Source organism: Hyla sarda, chromosome 3 (assembly GCF_029499605.1).
Source record: "Hyla sarda isolate aHylSar1 chromosome 3, aHylSar1.hap1, whole genome shotgun sequence".
Taxonomy (NCBI): Eukaryota; Metazoa; Chordata; class Amphibia; order Anura; family Hylidae; genus Hyla; species Hyla sarda.
The window spans coordinates 76,931,165-76,957,215 of NC_079191.1; the positions used below are offsets into that span (position 1 = coordinate 76,931,165).

The 26,051-nt window shown below is 42.3% G+C and overlaps 1 protein-coding gene across 1 annotated transcript in view; it reads right to left on the bottom strand.

The window, feature by feature from the left end:
- Positions 1-266: 266 nt before the first annotated feature.
- LOC130360969 (alpha-1,4-N-acetylglucosaminyltransferase-like) overlaps positions 267-26,051 on the bottom strand; it is a 30,387-nt gene continuing 4,602 nt past the window's right edge. Inside the window, exons 2-3 of the mRNA XM_056563529.1 lie at positions 12,917-13,338; positions 267-851 (exon numbers count right to left, since the gene is read on the bottom strand). Of these exons, the coding sequence (XP_056419504.1) occupies positions 267-851; positions 12,917-13,338 (1,007 nt within the window). The remainder of the gene's footprint in view (positions 852-12,916; positions 13,339-26,051) is intronic.

Consider the following 26,051-nt stretch of genomic DNA (forward strand, 5'->3'; position numbering starts at 1 on the left):
CACGTGTCTGTGAAAAACTTACGATGTATGCCCATGGGGCAGTCTCAGTTGCCGGCACAGAGAGTAGGGAGAGAAGTGCTCAGCCCTGTATTTTTCTCCCTACTTGTTCTAGATATCAATCGGGGTCCTAAACACTCATACCCTGACCGATCAAAACTTTTGACATGTCTTTTTGACATATCAAATGTTTTTAAAGTGACATGTACACCTTGACTTTTGGATAGTGTTTAGAAGCAGACATGAGAGATAGTCAGAGTAGGTAATTTTTAGTGTTTGTTGGTTGCATTTAGTATTGCAGCATATATGAAAGGACAGTACTCTTTATATAGATGTTCTGCTAAAGTGTTACTGCCAGGTACCATAGTTAACTTGTCTTTATTTATGAAGTTCCGGGGATGCACTCCATAGGAGTCGCTGAAAGTTGGCAATTTTTTCCAAATCGGGTAATATTGTCTCCACGCTGGATAACTGATAGGGTAAAAGCGCTGAGGATTGAAGAGAGTAATATTTGCACACATGACATTGTCAACACCATTAAATACAGGAACATCACAAAATGTCTTTAAAATACGCGTAAAGAGACGCGGTCCTTGCTGTCCCCATATACTACTATCATACTTCCGAACAAAGTCCTCCAAACATTCCTGGGTGAAATTATGATGAGAAGAGAAGCCGAAAATACCATTGCTAGACTGTTGAGGGCTTTCTAGAGACAGGAAGTTCTGAATAGGAATGGGTCGGATTGTGATGAAGTCCGTATCCATATATATGCCTCCATATGTCCAGATAAGAGCCAATCTACAGCCGTCAGAACTGACATGCAACCAGTAGTTCTGCTTTTGAACATCAAGCTGGAAGTAAAATAGAGAATATTTAACTCAGTGCCCATATGACATTATTAAGCAACACAGTCTGGTAAGTTATTTTAACTTTACATATGATATTACATATGAACTTCATAAGTAACAAAAGCAAATTAGTCAACCATAGATGCACATAAAGTATTACATACATACTTTTAGCATGTCTATTCTGTACAGTGCTTCTGCCTACAACTTAAAGGGGTATTCCAGGCAAAACCTTTTTTTATATAAATCAACTATCTCCGTAAAGTTAAACAGATTTGTGAATTACTTCTATTAAAAAATCTTAATCCTTCCAATAGTTATTAGCTTCTGAAGTTTTCTGTCTAACTGCTCAATGATGATGTCACGTCCCGGGAGCTGTGCATGATGGGAGAATATCCCCATAGGAACTGCACAGCTCCCGGGACGTGAGTCATCAGAGAGCAGTTAGACAGAAAACAGCAACTCAAATTCAGAAGCTAATAACTATTGGAAGGATTAAGATTTTTTTAATAGAAGTCATTTACAAATCTGTTTAACTTTCCGGAGCCAGTTGATATATAAAAAAAAAGTTTTGGCCTGGAATACCCCTTTAATTTGACCAGGTAGTTGATGTGATGTAAAGAAATCCTGGTCTGTTTTCAAGTTCCTCTCAATGCTGCCTTCCTTACATTGTACTTTTTAGCTGATCAAGACCCTTATAACTTGTCTCTCTTTTCCTAGATATCTTGTAGATGACCTTCTTTACCTTTAAAATTGAAAGTTTTGTTTCAATTTTTTTGTATACAGGCATACACATTAGATTATTTAGATTTATTTTTAGTCACCATTGATCTAGTGTGTATGGCCAGCCTCAGAAGACTTGGCATTGTTAGTAGAATATATCTGAAAATCTCATAGACCAATGATTCTCTTCTTTATTACCATTACCATTTCCACATTCAATAACCATGTAAAACATTGAAATAGTTTTTAGGTCAGCATTCTGGATAAAATTGGCCCTAGTGGTAAGCAAGCCGAGCTAGGCAAACCCGGATTCAAGCCTTCGCTGAACTTTAGAACTTTTACTGGTTCATTTTGCGCGAACTGGTAAAAGCGCAAAAACATATAAAAAGCATGGCGTTTTGGCGCCCAGAGGAAGCAGGAAGAGCCGGTGGTGGTGGCATGATGTCAAGGTGACCAGCATATCACATGATAACCCAGGTTATCATATGATTTGCTGGTTTCAGTGTCAATCAGCTCAAAGACCAATAGGAGAGAGCAAGGGGGCTGGGGGCAGTTTTACACAGGTGAAAGCTAACAAGCCAATCAGTGCAGTCTGAGCAGCAGAGAGAGAGAGAGATAAATAAATAAAGAGAGAGAAATACAGATAGGACAGACAGTGGCCCTCATTTACTATTGCAAACCCGACATGTTTTGTCAAGTTGTGTGCCAGATTCTGTCGTATTGCGACAGATTCTGTCGCATTGTGCCAGAAATTCTGCCAGCGTCAGATTTTGCTCCAGAATTTGCGCCAGAATTGAAAAAAACCTGACTAACTCTCCATTTTGCTGAGAAAACCTGAAAAGGGGGAGTGGCTGTCGGGAAAAGGGGCGTTACCTCAGAAAAGGGGCGTGTTCCCGACATTTTCACAAAAAAACTACATATTTACTAAGGTTTCCACATAAAATGTGGTGGATTTCAGCTGAGGAAAACCAGACAGATCAGAGCATATGTAAAAAAAAAAAAGCAAAATGTGGGGAAAGTGGAAAATGTAGGGAAACCTTAGTAAATACTGTGGAAAATAAATTGTAGGGAATTAAAACCCACAAAGAAACCTACACTCCACTCTTGGTAAATAAGGGCCAGTGTGTGTGATCAGGAGCCACAATCCTCAAAGAGGATATCCAGCGGTAAGAAATGTATCCCCTATACATAGGATAGTTGATAAATATCTGATCGTGGGGGGGGGGGGGGGGTACGACCACTGGGACCCCTGCGATCTCCTGTACAGGGCTGCAGGATAGGGGATAAATTTCTTACCTCTAGACATCTTCTTCAACCACTTAGGGACCAAGGGCGTATGGGTACTCCCTGGCTCCCTGGTACTTAACTCCTTGGGGGCGGAGGGCATACCTATATGCCCTCAGCCCAATCCCTTTCTATAACTCAGGGCCACATAGCAGGTCATGCCCGTGGCTAATAGTGCGCGACACTGATCGCGGTGCCGCATGCTATTAACCCTTTAGACGCGGCATTCAAAGTTGAACGCCGTGTCTAAAGTGAAAGTAAAGCACTGCCGGTTAGCTCAGGGGGCTGTTCGGGATCGCCACAATGAAATTGCGGCATCCGGAACCACTGAAAAGACAGCGGGAGGGTCCCTACCTTCCTCCATGCTGTCCGATCGCCCAATGACTACTCAGTGCCTGAGATCCAGGCCTGAGCAGTCAAGCGGCAGAATCCTTGATCAATGGTTTCCTATGAGAATGTAAAAGATCAGTGTGTGCAGTGTTATAGGTCCCTATGGGAGCTATAACATTGCAAAAAAAAAGTGAAAAATAAAAAAGTTATAGGGGTCAGAAGATGACAATTTTAAATGTATAAATTTTCCTGCATGTAGTTATGATTTTTTCCAGAAGTACGACAAAATCAAACCTATATAAATTGGGTATCATTTTAATCGTATGGACCTACTGCATATAAACGGAAGCCCCCAAAAGTTACAAAATGGCATTTTTTCTTAAATTTTGTCGCACAATGATTTTTTTTTTGTTTCGCCATAGATTTTTGGGTAAAATGACTAATGTCATTACAAAGTAGAATTGGTGGCGCAAAAAATAAACCATCATATGGATTTTTAGCTGCAAAATTGAAAGGGTTATGATTTTTAACAGGTAAGGAGGAAAAAACGAAAGTGCAAAAACTGGAAAACCATTCTAGTCCCCGCCGCTCACCAGGCTGGGACCGGACCAGGATGCCTCCTGAAATCATTCAGGAGGCACCCCGTGCAAACCCCTGGGGGGATCCTGAGACAGGCGATCTGTGGCGATTCCGGGTTATACGGGTCTCCAGTGAACAGGTGACCTGGAAAATAAGGGGAATCGGAAGTATCAAAGACACCCACGATCCCCCTGAAGGGATAGGAGAGAGGTGGAAGGGATGACACCCCTCCTATCCCTGCTATTGGTCGGTCAGAAGCAACCGACCAATAGAAGATTGGGGGCAGGTGGGGTTAAAGTTTGGTTCCCCCGTTCTGCCCACCCACAGTATTCCGGGCAGAACGGAGGACGGTGAGTTGCCTAGCAACATCTGGAGGGCTACAGTTTGGAGACCACTATACAGTGGTCTCTAAACTATAGCCCTCCAGATGTTTCAAAACTACAACTCCCAGCATGCCCAGACAGCAGTTAGTGTAAAAAAAATAATTTTTTTTTACACTAACATGCTGGTGTTGGCCCATACTTTTTATTTTCACAAGAGGTAAAAGGAAAAAAAGACCCCCAAAATTTGTAACGCAATTTCTCCTGAGTACGGAAATACCCCATATGTGGGCGCAAAATGCTCTGCGGGCGCACAACATGGCTCAGAAGTGAGAGCGCACCATGTACATCTGAGGCCTAAATTAGTGATTTGCACAGGGGTGGCTGATTTTACAGCAGTTCTGACATAAATGCAAAAAAATAAATACCCACATGTGACCCCATTTTGGAAACTACACCCCTCACGGAATGTAATAATGGGTGCAGTGAGCATTTAGCCCCCACAGGTGTCTGACAGATTTTTGGAACAGTGGTCTGTGAAAATGAGAAATGTAATTTTTGATTTGCACAGCCCACTGTTCCAACGATCTGTCAAATGCCAGTGGGGTGTAAATACTCACTGCACCCCTTATTAAATTCCGTGAGGGGTGTAGTTTCCAAAATGGGGTCACATGTGGGGGGGGGGGGGGGGGGTACACTGTTCTGGCACCACAAGGGGCTTTGTAAATGCACAAGGCCCCCGACTTCTATTCCAACCAAATTCTCTCTCCATAATCTCAATGGCGCTCCTTCTCTTCTGAGCATTGTAGTTCACCAGCAGAGCACTTGGCGTCCACACATGGGGTATTTCCATACTCAGAAGAAATGGGGTTACAAATTTTGGGGGCATTTTCTCCTATTACCCCTTGTAGAAATGTAAAATGTTGGGGAAAACCAGCATTTTAGTGAAAAAAAAAAATTATTTACACGTCCAACTTTAACGAAAAGTCGTCAAACACATGTGGGGTGTTAAGGCTCACTGTACCCCTTGTTACGTTCCCTGAGGGGTGTAGTTTCCAAAATAGTATGCCATGTGGGTGTTTTCTTGCTGTTCTGGCACCATAGAGGCTTTCTAAATGTGACATACCCCCCAAAAACCATTTCAGAAAAACTCACTCTCCAAAATCCCATTGTCGCTCCTTCCCTTCTGAGCCCTCTACTGCGCCCGCCGAACACTTGACATACACATATGAGGTATTTCCTTACTCGAGAGAAATTTGGTTACAAATTTTAGGAAGATTTTTCTCCTTTTACCCCTTTTAAAAATTCAAAAACTAGTTCTACAAGAACATGCGAGTGTAAAAAATTAAGATTTTGAATTTTCTCCTTCACTTTGCTGCTATTCCTGTGAAACACCTAAAGGGTTAACACACTTACTCAATGTCATTTTGAGTACTTTGAGGGGTGCAGTTTTTATAATGGGGTCATTTGTGGGGTATTTCTAATATGAAAGCCCCTCAAATCCACTTCAAAACTGAAATGGTCCCTGAAAAATTCTGATTTTGAAAATTTTGTGAAAAATTGGAAAAATGCTGCTATACTTTGAAGCCCTCTGATGTCTTCCAAAAGTAAAAACATGTCAACTTTATGATGCAATTATAAAGTAGACATATTGTACATGTGAATCAATATAACATTTATTTGGGATGTCCATTTTCCTTATAAGCAGAGAGTTTCAAAGTTAAAAAAAATGCAAAATGTTCAAATTTTTCATCAAATTTGGGAATTTTTCACCAAGAAATGATGCAAGTATCGACAAAATTTTACCACTAACATAAAGTAGAATATGTCACGAAAGAACAATCTTGGAATCAGAATGAAAAGTAAAAGCATCCCAGAGTTATTTATGCTTAAAGTGACAGTGGTCAGATTTGCAAAAAAGGCCTGCGTCCTTAAGGTGAAAATGAGCTGCGTCCTTAAGGGGTAAAAGTAGAATATGTCATGAAAAAAAACAATCTTGGAATCAAATTCATAAGTAAAAGCATCCCAGAGTTATTAATGCTTAAAATGATAGGGGTCAGATGTGCAAAAAATGAAAATGGGCTTGGTCCTTAAAGGGTTAAGCCGCAATCTTTATCCTGGAGCCACAATGCTTATCCTAATTTTAACATCCGCAATGCACAAATCCTATAGGGGCTATACAAGGATCCACGGAAAAAAAAGTCATTATTCCCAGCCTCTATGTGTGGGCTGATACTAGGAAAACCTCCTGTGTATTCCTACACAAGCTTAATATTGTACCACAAAGCCCAGCAAGCTTAGCATGTCAAGGCTCATAAAAAAAAAAAAAGACCAGAACAAATACTGAACGGAGCAAAGTTGTACTGTGGCAGACCTGTCTCATAGCAATACCTATGCAAAGCGCCCTAAATGTAGCATAGCACTTTTACCCACATATACAGGGATTAAAGGGGTACGGTGAAAAACTTTTTTTTTTTTTTTAAATCAACTGGTGCCAGAAAGTTAAACAGATTTGTAAATTACTTCTATTAAAAAATCTTAATATTTTATTAGCAGTTTATTAGTATTAGCTGCTGAATACTACAGTGGAAATTCTTTTCCGTTTGAAACACAGAGCTGTCTGCTGACATCATGAGCACAGTGCTCTCTGCTGATATCTCTGTCCATTTTAGGAACTGTCCAAGGTAAAAGGAAATCCCCATAGCAAACATATGCTGTTCTGGACAGTTCATAAAATGGACAGAGATGTCAGCAGAGAGCACTGTGCTCGTGATGTCAGCAGACAGTTCTGTGTTTCAAAAAGAAAAGAATTTCCGCTGTAGTATTCAGCAGCTAATAAGTACAGGAAGGCTGAAGAATTTTTAATAGAAGTAATTTACAAATCTGTTTAACTTTCTAGCACCAGTTGATTTAAAAAAAAAAAGTTTTTCACTGGAGTACCCCTTTAATAGCAAAATCAGCATACTTACAGCTTGCAACTGACTAAAAAGTGTGTTTCAATCAAAATGCATCAGCCTGATTAAAACACTGTACATTTATTTCTCTGGTTCAATAAAACATGCAGTATATCTTCCTAGTTGTTAAATATCAGCAAAATAAAAAGGTTGTGCATGTGTCACAAGGATCTGCAGTTTTCATGGATATTATTGGTTTCCTGAAACACGTATTGTGTCTTCCTAGTTGTGTGATATCAGCAAGGTAAAAACCGCCTGCAAGTTACATGCATTTGCCCTGGTAATACAGTTTTCTTGGATACTATAGGTTTCCTGAAACATATATTACATCTTTCAAGTTGTGTGATAGCAGCAAAGTTAAAACCACCTGCAAGTGACGTGCATTTGGCTTTTTAATACATTTATGATGAATACTATTAGTTTCCTGAAAGCAATGGCGTAGCGTGGAGCTACTATATCCAGAAAGCACTGTGTGACACTATTGATTTCCTCAAACACATCTTATGTCTTCCACATTGTTTGATAGAAGCAAAGTAAAATCCGCCTGCAAGTGACATGCATCTGCTCTGTAAACAGAGTGTTTGTGAACATTATTGGTTTAATCTAACAAAATCTTTAACAATACCCGGAAATATGTCTAGAAAAAAGTATTCTAGTACAGGGGCACCGTCAGGTGGTGATGTACCTAGCTCTTTATGATATCCTGCCGTGTGGAAATTCTTTACTATGTTACCAGATGCAGAAAACCAAACACAGTGCCGTATCTGAAGTGAGAAAGTAAGGCACAGCCAGGCTCTGACTTTAGGAATTAGGCCTCTATGTCAGAACATGGAGAGGCATCACAAAGCCTGACTAGAAGAATACCCAGTCCACCAATGTCTCTTGTCTGGTGGCTTCAGCTAACACTACCTCACCACTGCCTGTCGCTACAGTTACCACAAGTCCCCGCTGTACACAATCATGTGGTGCTTAGACTGGGCCACGCCATGTAAATGTCAGTGTGCAGAAAAATCCGTGCTGAAAAGAATTTGACTACTCCCCGTCTATCTGGCAAAATTATAATTAACTCAATTTTATAACCTACTGCTATCTGCAGGCTACTACTCCTCTCGCCAGTCTGCCTCTTCCTGCTGTATTCTGGCTACTATTACTGCCACTTGTCTGCCATCAACATTGCTGATGCTACTTACGACCAGGTCTGGTAAGCCTGGCAAACTTTCAGAGACCTACATTTTTAAACCTCCTGCTGTCCACTGGCTACTATCAGTCCCTCTAGTCCGCCATCACCCTTGCTTCATCTACCTCCAGCCAGGCCTTGAAAACCCATCCATACATGGGAATAGTGTTGAGCGGCATTGGCTATATTCGAATTCGGGAATATTCACTAATATATATATGAATATATATTCATCATATATTCGCTAAATTCGCATATTCGTAATATTCTCATTTTATTTTTGCATATGCGAAAATTCTCGTATGCAAAAATTAGCATATGCAAAAATTAACATAAGCGAAAATTTGCATATACGAAAATTTGCACGCCAGTCTCACACAGCAGTATTAGAGCCTTCTTTAAACCACACAAGCTGGAAGCAGAGAGGGGTGATCACTGTGATGTGTACTGTGAAAAAAAAAAAAAATATTCGTAATGACGAATATATAGTGCTATATTCATGAATATTTGTGAATATGCGATATTCACGAATAAAATTCGCATTGCGAATATTCGCGAGAAACACTACATGGGAAAAACATTCAAACTCAATTCAGATGCTTCCAGTTCCTCTAGTCCAGCCTCACACTTACTGCTGTTGCAACCTCCAGCCAGGCCTGGCCTGGGCTGCCTGGTCAAATTTAAAAAACAAACAAACAGATTTTCCAACATCCTGCTGCTACACCTCTTACCAGTCCACAGGCTGCTAGTCCTCTTACCAGTCTGCTTCTTACTGCTGTATGCTTGTTACTACAAGTCCCACTAGTCCACCATCACCCTTGCTGCTGCTTCTACCTCAGGCCAGGCTACAACGCTTACCAGTCTGCCTTTTCTGCTGTATGCTGGCTACAACTAGCCTTCTAATCTGCCATCACCTTTAGTAATTTGAAAAACCAAAATTTTTGAACCTCCTGCTGTCTGCAGGCTACTACAGCCCCTGCCAGTCCACCTCCTGCTGTTCTTTTGATTCTACAAGTCCGTCTAGTCTACCATAACCCATGCTGCTGGTAGTTTCAACCAGGTTCTCACATGCACAACCCATGATCCCCAAAAAGGGTGTTTTTTGTACCTATTAATACAAAAGCGAGTTGATCTTGACTATTTTGGGACACCAAAGCTGTTCCTACTCCAAAAAAAGGAAAAACGTTTTGAACCCTTGACAAAATCTATGTCATCTTTGCTTGGCAGACTAAAAAGCTGCTGCTATTCCCAAAAAGGGGAAATTTTTTAAACCCTTGAAAATATCCATGCCATCTTCTTTTCTTGGCCGACTAAAAAGCTGTTGCTACTGCCAAGGAGGGAAATTTAAAACCCATGCCAGCTTCTTTGTTTTTAAACTGGCCTTCCTTCACCTTCAGCGGCAAAATGGTCTACCTCAACACAGCTTTATTTGGGACATTCCACCATGGAACTCAACATTATACATGTTGGACATGCTGTACCAGCAGTGCAACAGACAGTGACAGACTTCCTAATGCAACAGACTGATGATTTTTCCAGCCAGTTTGACTTTCAGCTGAGGGATTGACAGGTAATCAGGGACAAGTATCAAGTGCTTTGACCTTGTGAGGAGGCTACCAGGTTTGTCAGCAAGCAGAACAGTGGAATTAGTGACACAATGCTGATAATATTTCTTTTAGAGCAAACGTTAAAGGAGATGATTGAAGAAGGAGGGATGGAGGAGAGTTCGCATGGTTGGCAGCAGTATGGATATTCTCCTTGAGGAAAACTTGAATGTGGAGGTAGAGAAAGGGGGACCTGAGGATGAGGATGGACTCTCTCGAAGGGATAGGGGACCAGGACCCTTTGCAAGGACACACTGATGATTAGGACCATGACCAACCTGGCAGTATGGGATGGAGACAGGGCAAGCTGATCCCTCAGAAAAACTGGCAAGGGTGGCTAGCTGAATGCTTTCTTGCATGCACAGAGACAGGCATATTGCGAGCTTAAAGGAAAAAAAATGACTATTGGATAGCAACACTCTTAGACCATCGGTATAAAGCCAAAATGGGTTTTGTTTCTTGTTTTTTGTTTCTGAGAACGAGGCTAAATAAGAATTCTATTAAGAGAAGCTGCACAGCCAGTTTGCCATGGCTTTCCAGCACCAAACACCTGCAAAACCGAGGTCCAGTGTCTGCTCTTTGCGGAGTCAATGCGTTACTTTCTCTGCCAGCACTACCCCTGCAGGAAGATCAGGAGCAGAAGCAGCATCTTCAAACCGGAGCACATGATTACAAAGTTTCTGCTTCTGGTATTCCCCCCTGACATCAATCACAGATGTGAACCACCACCTGAACAACCAGGTCTACCTCAACAGTGTCCTTTCTCTTACAGACACCATGGCCCACATTTATCTTTGTCTTTAGACTGTTTTTTGTGTCTAAAAAAGGGGCAAAAAAGGCGCAAGCAGGGTTTTTGGCGCCATTTTTTGACCCCTTTTTGTTTACACCTTTCTGCTGATTTTGAGTTGCAATCCACTGATTTTGAGTTGCAATCCACTGATTTTGGCAATAGACATGATATGGAAGGGATTTATCATTGCTCCTTTTTGTAAAAAGGAGCAAAAAAAAGCTCAAAGCCACTGAAAAGTCTCCAAAACTACTCCAGCCCAGACATGGTGTAGCTTTTTGGTGTATGTGTGGACAGAAATTTCCAAAAATGTGACCTGCACAAAATTTATCAAAGCTCTTTTACCTTTTAATAAATTTGGTGCTCCTACACATTATCAGCACACACAAAAAAAAAGTGTAAAAAAATGCTTCACTTGCACTGCAATGATAAATGTGGGCCCATGAGCCCAGACCCCATGGACTTTGGGTCACCAGATTAGACCACTGGTCAGAACTTGCCCAGTTTGCCCTGGGTCATCTGTCTTGTCCACCCTCTAGTGTAGCTTCAGAGAGAGTGTTCAGCTCAGCAGACAGCATCTTCACCCTGAAGTGAACAAGATTGTCAGCCAGCAATGTGGAAAAACTGAATCAGGAATGGATCAGTGAGGAGTTTAAACCATTCAGGGCCAGATGGCACTGATTAAATACTACTACCACTACTCCTGTACGCTGACTACTACTAGTAACATCAGTCCTCCTGCTGTACCTTTGTTAATGTCAGCCCGCCATCTATTGCTGTACGATGGCTAATGCTAGTATGACGCCATCTGCTCTACACTGGCTTGTGCCAGTCTGCCAATTCTGTTGTTATTCCCAAAAAGGGATAAGTATTTGAAAGCTTAGATAAATCCATTCCATTTTCTTGTCTTGGCAGACCAAAAAGCTCTTGCTACTCCCAAAAATGAATAATTTTTGGAACACTTGGAAAAAGCCACTGTGGCTTCCAATACCTCTGTATGCATTTTAACACCTGCAGGCATCTATCCACTACCAAGGATACTTGATGCTGCTTTATTTAAGTGTAAATAAGCCTCAAAAATCCACCAGCGTATTCAAGAAGCTGTTAGTTACCATGGGTTACCACATGTTGCCATAACTGAGCCTTAAAGACACTTAAAAACTACTGGAATACTCTGCCACTATCACCAGGAAACTGCACCACCATGTACATACTTGAATGCGCTTATTGGTGTTGTGTCATTTTACACAACAGAACAAGCTGAGGAAGACCCCCACATGTGGTTTTTGTTTCACCTTATGTTCATACTGTGATTCTAAATGATATTGCCCTATGAGGAGCTCTGCTCTCTTTTTATAAATTATTTGCAGAAATGCATTTGGGGCTTATTTAATTGCTGGTTCACATTGAACCAAGCCAAATTAAACCGATAAATTTAAAAAAGTTTGGCGAAACCGGCCGGTCAAACTTTTTAAAAGTTCACACAAATCTAGTGGCAGAATGAGGTAAAAAGTCATTTTTATCAGACTAGAAAAACAAACATCCTATAAAGTTGTGCAATTGCATTATTTTGTATTTTTTTTTACAAAATCATCCCACAAATAATATTTTTCATTATACAGTTAAATAACAGGTTCTGTTAAAAAGTACAACTTGTCAATGGCAAATAGCTCAGATAAAGGAGTACTCCGTGATAAGAAAACGTATCCCCTATGTTAGGGATAGGGGATAAGTTTCAGTTTGTGTGGTTTCGACCGCTGGGGCTCCCTGCGATCTCCCGTATCGGGCCCCAGAAGTCAGTGCATCACTATGGGAGAGCCGGAGCACTGCATTCGACAGTCTCCGCCTCTGCCATAGAAATGTATTGAGGGTGCGTGTCATCTGCCACGTCATGTGGTGGTTGAAACGTGCTATTTCGGCAAAGTGCCGAGGGCCCCGTATGGGAGATCATGTGGGGTCCCAGCGGTCGGACCCCCATCAATCTGAAATTTATCCTCTATCCTTAGGATAAGGGATAAGTTTCATATCCTGGAGTTCTCCTTTGATGGTGTAACAAAAACCTTATGGATCTTAGAAGATGGGGAGGGAAAAACACAAGTGAAAAAATGAAAATCTCTGATTTATTACAGTCACAACACAAGTCTCAGATGTCAGACCGTGTGAAGTAACCCATTAAGCAGAAGTGGCGGATGTGCCCTGTGTACCCACATAGGTTACGTACGGCTGCCTTGAGATGAAAGGCTGCTTTACATTTAGTCACATTTGCTATATCATTACAATATTTTTTTTTTTAATTTGGCTGCACTTTACCTTCATGAACCATGAGTGAAGTGGTGTGCCAGTAAACACTTCCTCAAACCTCAAGGGGAAGAAGAATATGTTCTTTAGAGTTGAGAGCACTGAGAAATGTTTCTTCACCGTTTCTTCGATGTTGGTATCATTTAACCCTTTCATGAAGAAGGCCACTGGTCTGTCTTTATACACACGAGCTGCTGACTCTAGTGCACATAAAACTAATGGAGGGGGCTGTAGTCTATCTGAAGTTTCCAATAATATAATCCCATTATTTTTTTTTAAAACTTCAGATGGAGCAATGTTCACCGGAACACTTTCTGCTTTTGTGTAGTATGACCAACCATGTATGGAACTCAGCATAAATGACGTGAATCTATTTAATCGATTTCCTCCTTTGATAGAATGTATGTTACAAATAACAGTTTGTCTGTAATAGCCTGCACAAAAGATCCCAATGGTTATCAATAGAAGCAGGAAAATTACTATCTTCAGTGGCTTTAACATTACCGCAGCATATAGTTGATTATCAGACTGCAAAACAAAATATATATTTTACAAAGAAATGTAGTTACAAAATGTCAAGTGAAAAAATAAGCACAATTCATAGTTACATACTGACATAGTTAATAAGGTTAAAGGGGTATTCCAGGCCAAAACTTTTTTTTATATATCAACTGGCTCCGGAAAGTTAAACAGATTTGTAAATTACTTCTATTAAAAAATCTTAGTTATTAGCTTCTGAAGTTGAGTTGTTGTTTTCTGTCTAACTGCTCTCTGATGACTCATGTCCCGGGAGCTGTGCAGTTCCTATGGGGATATTCTCCCATTATGCACAGCTCCCGGGACGTGACATCATCATTGAGCAGTTAGACAGAAAACTTCAGAAGCTAATAACTATTGGAAGGATTAAGATTTTTTAATAGAAGTAATTTACAAATCTGTTTAACTTTCCGGAGCCAGTTGAAATATATAAAAAAAGGTTTTGCCTGGAATACCCCTTTAAAAAAAAAAAAAAGACAAGAGTCCATCACATTCAACCTATATTCCTTATTCCTACTGTGTTGATTCAGAGGAAGGGAAAAAATAAAAAATAAATAAAAAAAAAACCTTATGAGGCGGATGCCAATTGCCCAATAACAAGGGAAAAATTCCTTCCCATCTCCAAATATGGCATCAGAATAAATCCCTGGATCAATGTTGTGTACTATAAATGTAATATCCCTAACCTGTAATAATATTACCCTCCAGAAATGCACCCAGTACTCTTCTGATATTTTCTACTCTCTGGCAGAGAGTTCCACAGTCTCACTGCTCTTACAGTAAAGAACCCCCGTCTGTGCTGGTTTAGAAACATTCCTTACTCTAGATGTAGAATATGCCCCCTTGGTATACTGTAGATATAGTCCTTGGTATAACCCCATAAGGACATCATTTTTTTTAATATTTTTGTGCACTTTTAGTTTTTTCCTCCTTGTTCTAATAGCCCTAATGCTTTCAATTTTCAACCTACAGACCCATATGAGGGTTTATTTTTTGCACCCCCAATTGTACTTTGAGCACTTTATACAGCAGAAGAAGGACTATGGCATCAATGTATGTCTGATGTCCCCAAGGAGGGAGGGAGGGAGAGAATCAACCATTATCAAGCTTACAATGTGAATGGATAAAACCCTATATATATATATATACATATATATATATATATATATATATATATATATATATATATATATTGTGGCAGTGTGGCAAGGAAAGGGTGTATTTCCCTTGCTATCTCTGCAGAATGCTCCACCTGTGGCCTGATTAATGAGATATCAGGGAGGGAAAGTGTGTTTAAAAGGAAAAGAAACAGAATAGTTGGGTCTCTCCCTGGGTAACAGCATGTCGCTGTAGGGGGAGACACACGGACCCTGTTGAGGAAACACACAGCGAACTGTGAGCAGTCCAAGAAGTGAAGAAGTGGTGTGAACTGTGAATAACAGGTTGCAGGGGCACATGTTTTATGCTGGCTGAGGGTAGCTCACCAGATAGTACTCAGGGCATGCTGATATGTGTAGTCAGTGACCAGACGGTCTAGGACTTTGGTTTGTTCCTGAGTTATGTTTTGTTTTACCTGCAACTTGTCTAAATAAAGCTGGCAAGGTGCCAGGCTTGCATGAATAACCGTTGTCTGCGGGTTGATTGAGTGGAAACGTGTCCCGTGGCAGTGTCCAGGATGATCCCGGAGCTATCCCCAAGGAGGAATCCTTACAATATATATATATATATATATATATATATATATATATATATATATATGGAGCAGGTTGCACGCTGCTGTGGCAAATACAAAGTAAACAGGAAGTTTTTTTTAATTAATAGTGGATCCAGCATGTCACCCAGTCAGAGGCTGGAGTAGAAAAAGCGAGTTAGAGTCCCATCTGAAGTGAGGCCACCTCCGCGTGGTGGATGGGGGACACATTTTGATCAAAAAGTGCGCTAAGAGCCTCCATTTTTTTTGACCAAGAGTGCTGCTGCAGCCTTCTTTTTTGTGTGCCGTATATACTCGAGTATAGGTGGAACCGAATATAAGCCCAGGCCCCTAATTTTACCCCAAAAACCCAGGAAAAGTTATTGACTCAACTATAAGCCTAGGGTGGGAAAAACCTCATCCAGACCCCCGTCATCATCCCCCCCCCTTCATCATCACTGCCTGTCAATCCCTTCATCAATGGTCTTCAAACTGCGGACCTCCAGATGATGCAAAACTGCAACTCCCAGCATGCCCGGACAGCCATCGGCTGTCCGGGCATGCTGGGAGTTGTAGTTTTGAAACCTCTGGAGGTCCGCAGGTTGAAGACCATTGCAGCCTTTTTCATAACCCCCCCCCCTTCATCATCACCGCCTGTCAATCCCTTCATCAGTGGTCGTCAACATGCGGACCTCCAGATGTTGCAATCCTACAACTCCCAGCATGCCCGGACAGCCATCGGTTTTGAAACCTTTGGAGGTCCGCAGCTTGAAGACCACTGGTGAAGAGGCCCCCCTGGTGAAAATGGACAGCCTGCAACGACTAACCATCCCCACCAGATGGTCCCTGCAGCATAGATGGCCCGGACCAGCTCACCCTAACTTCCCGCCGAGGAGAGGTGAGTACAAAACAAAAGGGGGAAAGGGGGGGCTGGATGATGACAAAGGCCGCAGTGGTCTTCAACCTGCGGACCTCCAGAGGTTTCAAGACTACGACACCCAGCACCCTTGCTGGGAGTTGTAGTTTTGCAACATCTGGAGGTCCGCAGGTTGAAGACCACTGATGGAGGGATTGACAGGCGGAGAGTTCACTCGAGTATAAGCCGCGGGGGGGTCGTTTTCAGCACGAAAAATTGTGCTGAAAAACTCGACTTATACTTGAGTATTTACGGTACTTTGTATTTGCCACAGCAGTGTGCACCCGTGTATTAGGTAGCTGTGCTGGCTATCTTTCTTTCTTTTTTTTTTTTTTTTTTTGCTATGCAGGTTATGGGGAGTGGCCCCCTCTGTAGCCATGCACCCCTCCCTGTGTGTGTGTGTGTGTATATATATATATATATATATATATATATATATATATATATATATATTCCCTTTTTATCATTAATATATTGAAACCCTTATATAAATGTAGTATCCAATGTAATAAGTCATCTAAAAGTCTTAGATCACAATGTAAATAATTATATATCTTCTCATGAGGCTGTTAGCACGCTTCCTAGACAATACATATCTCAATAATCACAAAAAGAAATAATTATAAAATAATTATCTATATATATGTATATACTACAAATCAAATGATATGATCATGCTATATCTACCAACCAGGGGTCTTTTTGTTCACAATGTATTAAGATCCTTTTCTTCTGCTTTCTTTCTTCCTTTCTTACTACCCTTACACTGAGACCTCAATTTTAGTCATTGACTTTCATGTGTTTTATCCTGATTGGCTGTATTGTTTCTTCATCATGTGTCAACTCTTTGGGATTTATGTCCACGATATAACAATAACTTGTAATATAGCTCAATGGAACCGGTTTTGTGACTGAGAAATTGAAACTCACAGTGATTTGCAACACATTTGCCTGACTTGCACATGCGTTTTAATATTAGTGTTGAGCGGCATAGGCCATATTCGAATTTGCAATATTTCGTGAATATATGGACGAATATTCGTCATATATTCGCAAAAGTCGCATATTCGTAATATTCGCGTTTTATTTTCGCGTATGTGAAAATTAGCATATGCGAAAATTAGCATATCCAATAATGCGCATATACGAAAATTAGCATATGCCAGTCTCATACAGTAGTATTAGAGCCTTCTTTACACCACACAAGCTGGAAGCAGAATATTTGTAATTACGAATGTATAGTGCGCAAATAAAATTTGAATTGCGAATATTCGCGAGCAACACTATTTAATACATCCACTAAAATAGAGAAATGACCATACCTGTCATGATCCCTTCTTAACATTAATATTTACACCTTTATATAAATGCATTATCTGCAGAACTGTGTATACTATTACTGCTATAATTATGTTATTGTCACAAGACTACGTGTTAACATCCTACACCAACATTTATTGACTTTATCCTGAAAACAAAATTGATGTGCAGAGAAAAAGTTGACTTGTTGCCCATAGCAACCAATTATATTGTTTCTTAAAATTTTCAGAGGCTTTTTTCAAAATAAAAGTGTCAGGATTCGGCAGGCTGGAGGTGGATCCTCTGTGTCAGAGAGGGATTGGCGTGGACCGTGCCGGCGGACCGGTTCTAAGTTGCTACTGGCTTTCACCAGAGCCTGCCGCAAAGCGGGATGGTCTTGCAGCGGCGGTAGCAACCAGGTCGTATCCACCGGCAACGGCTCAACCTCTCTGACTGCTGAGATAAGCGCGGTACAAGGGATTAGGCAAGAGCAAGGTCGGACGTAGCAGAAGGTCAGGGCAGGCAGCAAGGATCGTAGTCAGGAGCAACGGCAAGAGGTTTGGAACACTGGCTTGGGATACACAAGGAACGCTTTCACTGGCACAATGGCAACAAGATCCGGCAAGGAAGTGAAGGGGAAGTGAGGTAATATAGGGAAGTGCACAGGTGAACACACTAATTAAAACCATGCGCCAATCAGTGGCGCACTGGCCCTTTAAATCGCAGAGAGCCGGCGCGCGTGCGCCCTAGGGAGCGGGGCCGCGCGCGCCAAGACAGCACAGATGGGGAACGAGTCTGGTAAGCGGGTCGGGATGCGCACCACGAGCGGGCGCGTCCCGCATCACGAATCGCATCCCAACTAGGGACATTATCACAGCGCACCCGGTAAGCGGGTCTGACCCGGGCACTGCGAACAGGAGAACGCTGCAAGCGCTCCGGGGAGGAGCGGGGACCCGGAGCGCTCGGCGTAACAAAAAGAAGCGATCTTATTGTTTTTTTTTTTTATTTGTGGCAGCTTTGTACCCAAATCTTCCCCCGAGACTGTCACAATCCGGAGACAGAGATGCCAGTAGTCCCTTAGATTTGCACGAGGCTTTCTATAAATACATATCCAAATAGTTTAGAAGAAAGTGTTGGGCTCAGAAGTTGCAGTGAATTTTAAACAGAAATTCTGCCATTGGGACCAACATTGGATGTACGCCTCACCTTTAACCATATATTTTAGTGGTGGTGATTATTTTTTTTCTAATTTTCTATTTTAGTGAGACTTCCTATTCTGTACACATCATTTCCCAGTAATGCCTTTTTTTAAACCACAGACAGGATTATAGTAAAAGCTGACCCAGCATATAGATAACAGTGGCACATACAATAACATTGCTCACAGATCAGCCATCCCCTCCCTGTAGAATAACCTGTGAAAAGTTTGACAAGCAGACGCCTTTCTTATTTATGTGAATGGGACAGCTTCAGTTTATTGTTGCCTTTGTCCATAAGCCTTGCTATAAAACAAATCTCTATATACTCTTAACCAGTTAAGGACATAGGGCGTAGGGGTACACCCTGACGTCCTTGTAGTTAAATGGGCACTGTGAGATACAAAAACTTTTGCTATGTTGTAAAGCATGCAAAACCTATACTGCCCCCTCCCCTGTTGGTTTGGACACTATTATTCCTGCTGTGTCCATGCGTCATCACCTATGTCATGGACACACTTCCTTGATTGACGGCTGTGAGCGCAGGGCTCACAGCTGGAGGAAAAATACTCCCACTGTCAGCTTGTGTCCCGCTACTGTCAGTGACGACAAACTGGGAGTTGTAGTTTTGCTAATGCTAGGGGAGATGTGAGCAGACAGCATACTCAGGGAGGCGGCAGAGACCTGAACAATGAGGCCAAGCCCCCTCCCTTTGAGAGGAATTCAGATAGAGAGCTATATTAAAAGTTTAATAAAAATAAATAAAGGTGCTAGACACATAAAAATTAGGTGTACATGGTCAGGATTAGGTACTTAGTAATATATTTTAAAGTTTTTTGTTGGATCTGACGGCGATGCTTTTTGGACACAGGGCATACCTGTATGCCTGTGGAAATTTGCTTACCGGGCAGGGACCGGACCAGGATGCCTGCTGAAATCATTCAGCAGGCACCCCGTGCAAACCTCTGGGGAGCCTGAGACCCCCCATGTTAGTGATCGCCGCAAATCATTGATCAATTCAGTTGGATATGAAAATGAAAAAAAAAAAATTTCACTAAAATGCTGGTGTTACCCTACATTTTTCATTTCACAAGGGAAAATAGAAAAAAAAGCCCCCCAAAATTTGTAGCCCCATTTCTTCTGAGTCTGGAAATACCCCATATGTGGATGTAAAGTGCTCTGTGGGCGAACTACAATGCTCAGAAGAGAAGGAGCGCCTTTGGGCTTTTGCAGAGGGAATGTGTCCGAAATTGAAGGCCATGTGTGTCTACAGAGCCCCCATACTGCCAGAACAGTGGGCCCCCCACACACGTCACCCCATTTTGAAAACTACACCCTTCACGTAATGTAATAAAGAGTACAGTGAGCATTTACACCCCGCAGTTGTCTGACAGATTTTTGGAACAGTGGTCCGTGAAAATGAAAAATTAAATTTTCCATTTGCACAGCCCACTGTTCCAAAGATCTGTCAAACTCCAGTGGGGTGTAATTGCTCACTGCACCCCTTACTACATTCTATGAGGGGTGTAGTTTCCACAATGGGGTCACATGTGGGGGGGGGATCCACTGTTCTGGCGCCATGGGGGCTTTGTAAACGCACTTGGCCCCTTCCTTCTATTCCAACCAAATTCTCCAAAAGCTCAATGGCGCTCCTTCTGTTCTGAGCATTGTAGTTCGCCCGCAGAGCACTTTACATCCACATATGGGGTATTTCCATACTCAGAAGGAATGGGGTTACAAATTTTGGGAGGCTTTATCTCCTGTTACCCCTTGTGAAAATGAAAAATGTGGGGCAACACCAACATTTTAGTGAAACAAATAAATGTTTTCCTTTTCACGTCCAACTTTAGCAGAAATTTGTCAAACACCTGTGGGGTGTAAAGGCTCACTGTACCCCTTGTTACGTTTCTTGAGGGGTGTAGTTTCCAAAATAGTATGCCAAGTGTTTTTTTTATTTTTTTTGCTGTTCTGGCACCATGGGTGCTTCCTAAATGCGACATGCCCCCCCAAAAACCATTTCAGCAAAATTTACTTTCCAAAAGCTAAATGTGACTCCTTCTCTTCTGAGCATTGTAGTGCGCCCGCAGTGCACTTGACACCAACACTTGGGGTATTTCCATACTCAGAAGAGTTGTGTTATGAATGTTTGGGGGCATTTTCTCCTATTACCCCTTGTAAAAATGTAAAATTTGGGGGAAAAAATGCATTTTAGTGAAAAAAAAAATCATTTACACATCTGAATTTAATGAAAAGTTGTCAAACACCTGTGGGGTTCCTTGAGGGGTGCAGTTTCCAAAATAGTATGCCATGTGTTTTTTTTTTTTTTTTTTTTTGCTGTTTTGGCACCATTTCCTAAATGTGACATGCCTCCAAAAACCATTTCAGCAAAATTTGCTTTCCAAAAGCCAAATGTGGCTCCTTCTCTTCTGAGCATTGTAGTGCGCCAGCAGAGCCTTTGATGTCCACGCATGGGGTATTTCCATACTCAGTAGAGATGGGGTTATAGATTATGGGGGGCATTTTCTCCTATTACCCCTTGTAAATATGTCGTCAAAAAGTCGTCAAACACCTGTGGGGTGTAAAGGCTCACTGTACCCCTTGTTACATTCCTTGAAGAGTGTAGTTTCCAAAATAGTATGCCATGTTTGTTTTTTTGCTGTTCTGGCACCATAGGGGCTTCCTAAATTTTACATGCCCCCTAAAAACCATTTCAGAAAAACTCAATCTCCAAAATCCCATTGTCGCTCCTTCCATTCTGAGCACTCTAGTGCACCCACAGAACACTTTACATCAACATATGAGGTATTTCCTTACTCAAGAGAAATTGGGTTACAAATTTTGGTGTGATTTCTCTTCTTTTTATCCCTTGTAAAAATTATAAAATTGGGTCTACAAGAACATGCGAGTGTAAAAAAAAGATTTTGAATTTTAACACACTTTCTGAATGTCATTTTTAATCATTTGAGGGGTGCAGTTTTTTATAATGGGGTCATTTATTGGGTATTTTGTATATGAAGGCCCTTCAAATCCACTTCAAAACTGAACTGGTCCCTGAAAAATTCTGATTTAGAAAATTTTGTGAAAAATTGGAAAATTGCGGCTGAATTTTGAAGCCTTCTGATGTCTTCCAAAAGTACTTTATGATGCCAACATAAAGTAGACATATTGTAATTATGAGTAGAGAGAGTTAACCAGATCCTTGGTAACTATTTGCGACATTTTGTTTCCTCCCGCCAGGACGATTGGGTCGACCTTCTGCCCTGGGCTGAATTCTCGTACAATTTCAAAAACTCTGAATCCTCCGCCAAATCCCCGTTCTTTGTGATGTACGGCTGTCACTCTCTACCCCCCCTCCCCATTCCCACTTCTTCTGGATTGCCTGCCGTTGATGAAGTTACCCGGGACTTCTCTATCATCTGGAAGGAAACTCAAAAGTCGCTCCTACTGGCCTCGTCTCGTATGAAGAGACATGCCGATAAAAAGAGAAGAACTCCTCCTGTCTTCGCTCCTGGGGACAAAGTGTGGCTCTCTGCCAAGTATATTCGCTTCCGTGTTCCCAGCTATAAGCTGGGACCACGTTATCTTGGACCTTTTAAAATCAAGTCAAATCAATCCTGTCTCCTACAAACTTCTTCTTCCCCCTTCTCTCCGTATTCCTAACTCTTTTCATGTTTCTCTTCTCAAACCTCTTGTTCTTAACCGCTTCTCTCCCAAGGTTGTCGCTCCTGCTCCTGTCTCTGGCTCCTCCGATGTCTTCGCTGTTAAGGAAATCCTCGCGTCCAAAATGGTCAGAGGAAAAAAAAAAATTCTCGTAGATTGGGAAAATTGTGGCCCCGAAGAGAGGTCTTGGGAACCCGAGGATAATATCCTTGACAAGGAGCTCATTCGCAGGTTTTTGGGTTCCAAAAAGAGGGGGAGACCCAAGGGGGGGGGGGGTACTGTTACGCCGAGCGCTCCGGGTCCCTGCTCCTCCCCGGAGCGCTCGCGGCATTCACCTTCTTGCAGCGCCCCGGTCAGACCCGCTGACCGGGAGCGCTGCATTAATGTTACCGGCTGGGATGCGACCCGCGTAGCGGGACGCGCCCGCTCGCGGCTCGCATCCCGGTCTCCTCACCCATCCTGTTCCCCGACGGCTCTGTCCCGGCGCACGCGGCCCTGCTCCCTAGGGCGCGCGCCACGGCTCTCTGCGATTTAAAGGGCCAGTGCGCCACTGATTGGCGCCTGGCCCAATTAGTGCTCACACCTGTGCCCTCTCTATATAACCTCACTTCCCCTTCACAGCATTGCCGGATCTTGTTGCCTTGTGCCAGTGAAAGTGTTTCCTTGTATGTCCCAAGCCAGTGTTCCAGACCCTCTGCCGTTGCCCCTGACTACGATCCTTGCTGCCTGCCCTGACCTTCTGCTACATCCGACCTTACTCTTGCCTAATCCCTTGTACTGCGCCTGTTTCAGCCGTCAGTTGGGGTTGAGTCGCTATCGGGTGGAACGACCTGGGGGTTACCTGCCGCTGCAAGTCCATCCCGCTTTGCGGCGGGCTCTGGTGAAAACTAGTAACCCTTTAGACTCCATTCCCCTGGTACGGCCCACGTTATCACCCCACTGACACAGACGATCCACCACCAGTATCCTCACAGTATCCGGATCCTGACATGTATTCTCCTGTTGCTGTATATTTAGCCCAGCAGCTTGAACCTGTAAGCCAGGTCCATATAATAGTTTGGAATCAATAGTGCTGGCTAACTTATGCTTTTTTTGTATTACACATACGGGGGAGTGGCTACCTCCATGTTGGCTCTTGCACCCCACCCACCTTTATCAGGTGTATATAAGGTGTCTTGGATGTTTCAGATCCTGCAATGCCTGCTGAACTGATCACACAGAGGCAAATTCATAGTGTAGGGTCCATCCCAATGAGGTCACCTTACCGTGGTGGGATGGTCCAAGCAATTTGGCCGCCAAATTGCAAGCTAAGTACCTCACCATTTCATAACTTCATAATTTCATATTTCCATTTATTGCACCATAGCTGTATAGCTTTTCATGTTGTATCTATATAATCATGTTTTATCTATATCTTTGTGATAGCAGGGTGCTGCTGTATTCTCCTGTTGCTTTATTTATATATATATATATATATATATATATATATATATATATATATATAAAATTACAATACACACTAGTTGAGTACCCGGCATTGCCCGTTTTTTTCTTCCTAATCCTTGTTGGGGAGGAAAATAAACAAAGGAGGAAGCTTTTGACTTCATATCCCGTCCTCCTATCCCGTCCTCCTATCCTGTCCTCCTATCCCGACCTCCTATCCTTACCTCTTATCAGACCTCCTATCCTGACCTCCTACCCCGTCCTCCTATTCTGACCTCCTATCCCGACCTCCTATCCCGACCTCCTATCCCGACCTCCTATCCCGACCTCCTATCCCGACCTCCTATCCCGACCTCCTATCCCATCCTCCTATCCTGTCCTCCTATCTCGAACTCCTATCCCTTCCTCATATCTTGACCTCCTATCTCTACCCCCTATCTCGACCTCCTATCCCGACCTCCTATCCCGATGTCCTATCCCGTCCTCCTATCCCGTCCTCCTATCTCTACCTCCTATATTGACCTCCTATCTCGACCTCCTATCTCGACCTCCTATCTCGACCTCCTATCTCGACCTCCTATCTCGACCTCCTATCTCGACCTCCTATCCCGACCTCCTATCTCGACCTCCTATCTCGACCTCCTATCTCGTCCTCCTATCTCGACCTCCTATCCCGTCCTCCTATCTCGACCTCCTATCCCGTCCTCCTATCCTGGCCCATCCCGACCTCCTTTCCCGACCTCCTATCGCAAACTCCTATCCCGTCCTCATATCTCGACCTCCTATCCCGACCTGCTATACCGTCCTCCTATTCCGTCCCCATATCCCATGCTCATATCCAGTTCTCCCATCCCGACCTCCTATCCCGACCCATAATATGTGTACCAGGTATTGAAATATCTACAGCCGTACAGAAGTTATGTGGGAACATACATTTCCCATTGATTTGAATGGGACTTTAAACAAAAACCCTGACCCTGGGTAAGGGTTAAATCACTTATCCTATGTTTGTTGTTGACATATAAGTAACATGTGTGCCACATTTCATGTTAATATCTTTAGCCGTTTGGTCGTGATGCTGGAACATACACACATATATACATACACACATTGAGTTTTATATACATAGATATATACCATTATTAATTTGTTTTCTGAAACATGTACTTTTTATCCACTTACCCATTTTTTTTTTTCTATTTCCATAGGCCTAGACATGGGAGAAGCAGAAAAAATGGTGGAAAAAAGTGTTTTTTTTTTCTGCTTGATCAACAATGGTTACACAAATTGTGTAAGTTCCCCAGTTGTAGGGATGGGCACTTATGCAAATTTCTTTTTTCTTTTTTCTTTCTTGCATGTCTTTTAGTTTCTTACCACTAGATGTCACTTTCTTTCATATCATATATTAATTGCATTATGCACTTTAATATTATATATCAATTGCATTTATTTTAATCTTTATTTATTTTATTAGCTGTTGCGTGCATTAATTGACAAACCCATCATTAATTTGTTACTTTTTGCACATTAGTGCTTCCTGATATATGTACATGCTAAACACTTACCTCTGGTTCTTTTTTTTTTTTTTTTTTGCCCCGTCATGGCCCTGGTCAAAGCCTCTTGATACATCCAAAAAAAGTTGAGTTGCTGCAGCACACTTATGGTGCAAAACTTAGCTTTTATTCCAAACCAAAAATGTATATGAAATGATAACTTATTTTATATATGTGACTCCTTCTAATAATATGTACTTTATTTGTGGATCCTGATATCCACCATATATCTATACCTATCTATCTATTCTCCTGACGTTGCCCGGTTTTTCCTTCCTAATCCTTGTTGACCTCCTATTCCGCCATGCTATCTTGTCCTCCTATCCTGACCTCCTATCCCATCCTCATATCCCGACCTCCTATTCCTTCCTCATATCCCGACCTCCTATCCCGACCTCCTATTCCTTCCTCCTATCCCGACCTCCTATCCCGACCTCCTATCCCGACCTCCTATCCCGACCTCCTATCCCGTCCTCCTATCCCGTCCTCATATCCCGTCCTCCTATCTCGACCTCCTATCCCGTCCTCCTATCCTCTCCTCCTATCCCGAGCTCCTATCTCTACTTCCTATCCCGACCTCATATCTCGACCTCCTATCCTGACCTCCTATACCGTCCTCCTATTCCGTACTCATATCCCATCCTCATATCCAGTTCTCCTATCTCGACCTCCTATCTCGAACTCCCATCCCGACCTCCTATCCAGACCCGTAAAATGTGTACCAGATATTGAAATATCTCCAGCCGTACTGAAGTTATGTGAGAACATACATTTCCCATTGATTTGCATGGGACTTTAAACAAAAACCCCGACCCTCAAAAATGGGGGTAGTTAAGGGTTAATTTAACTATCC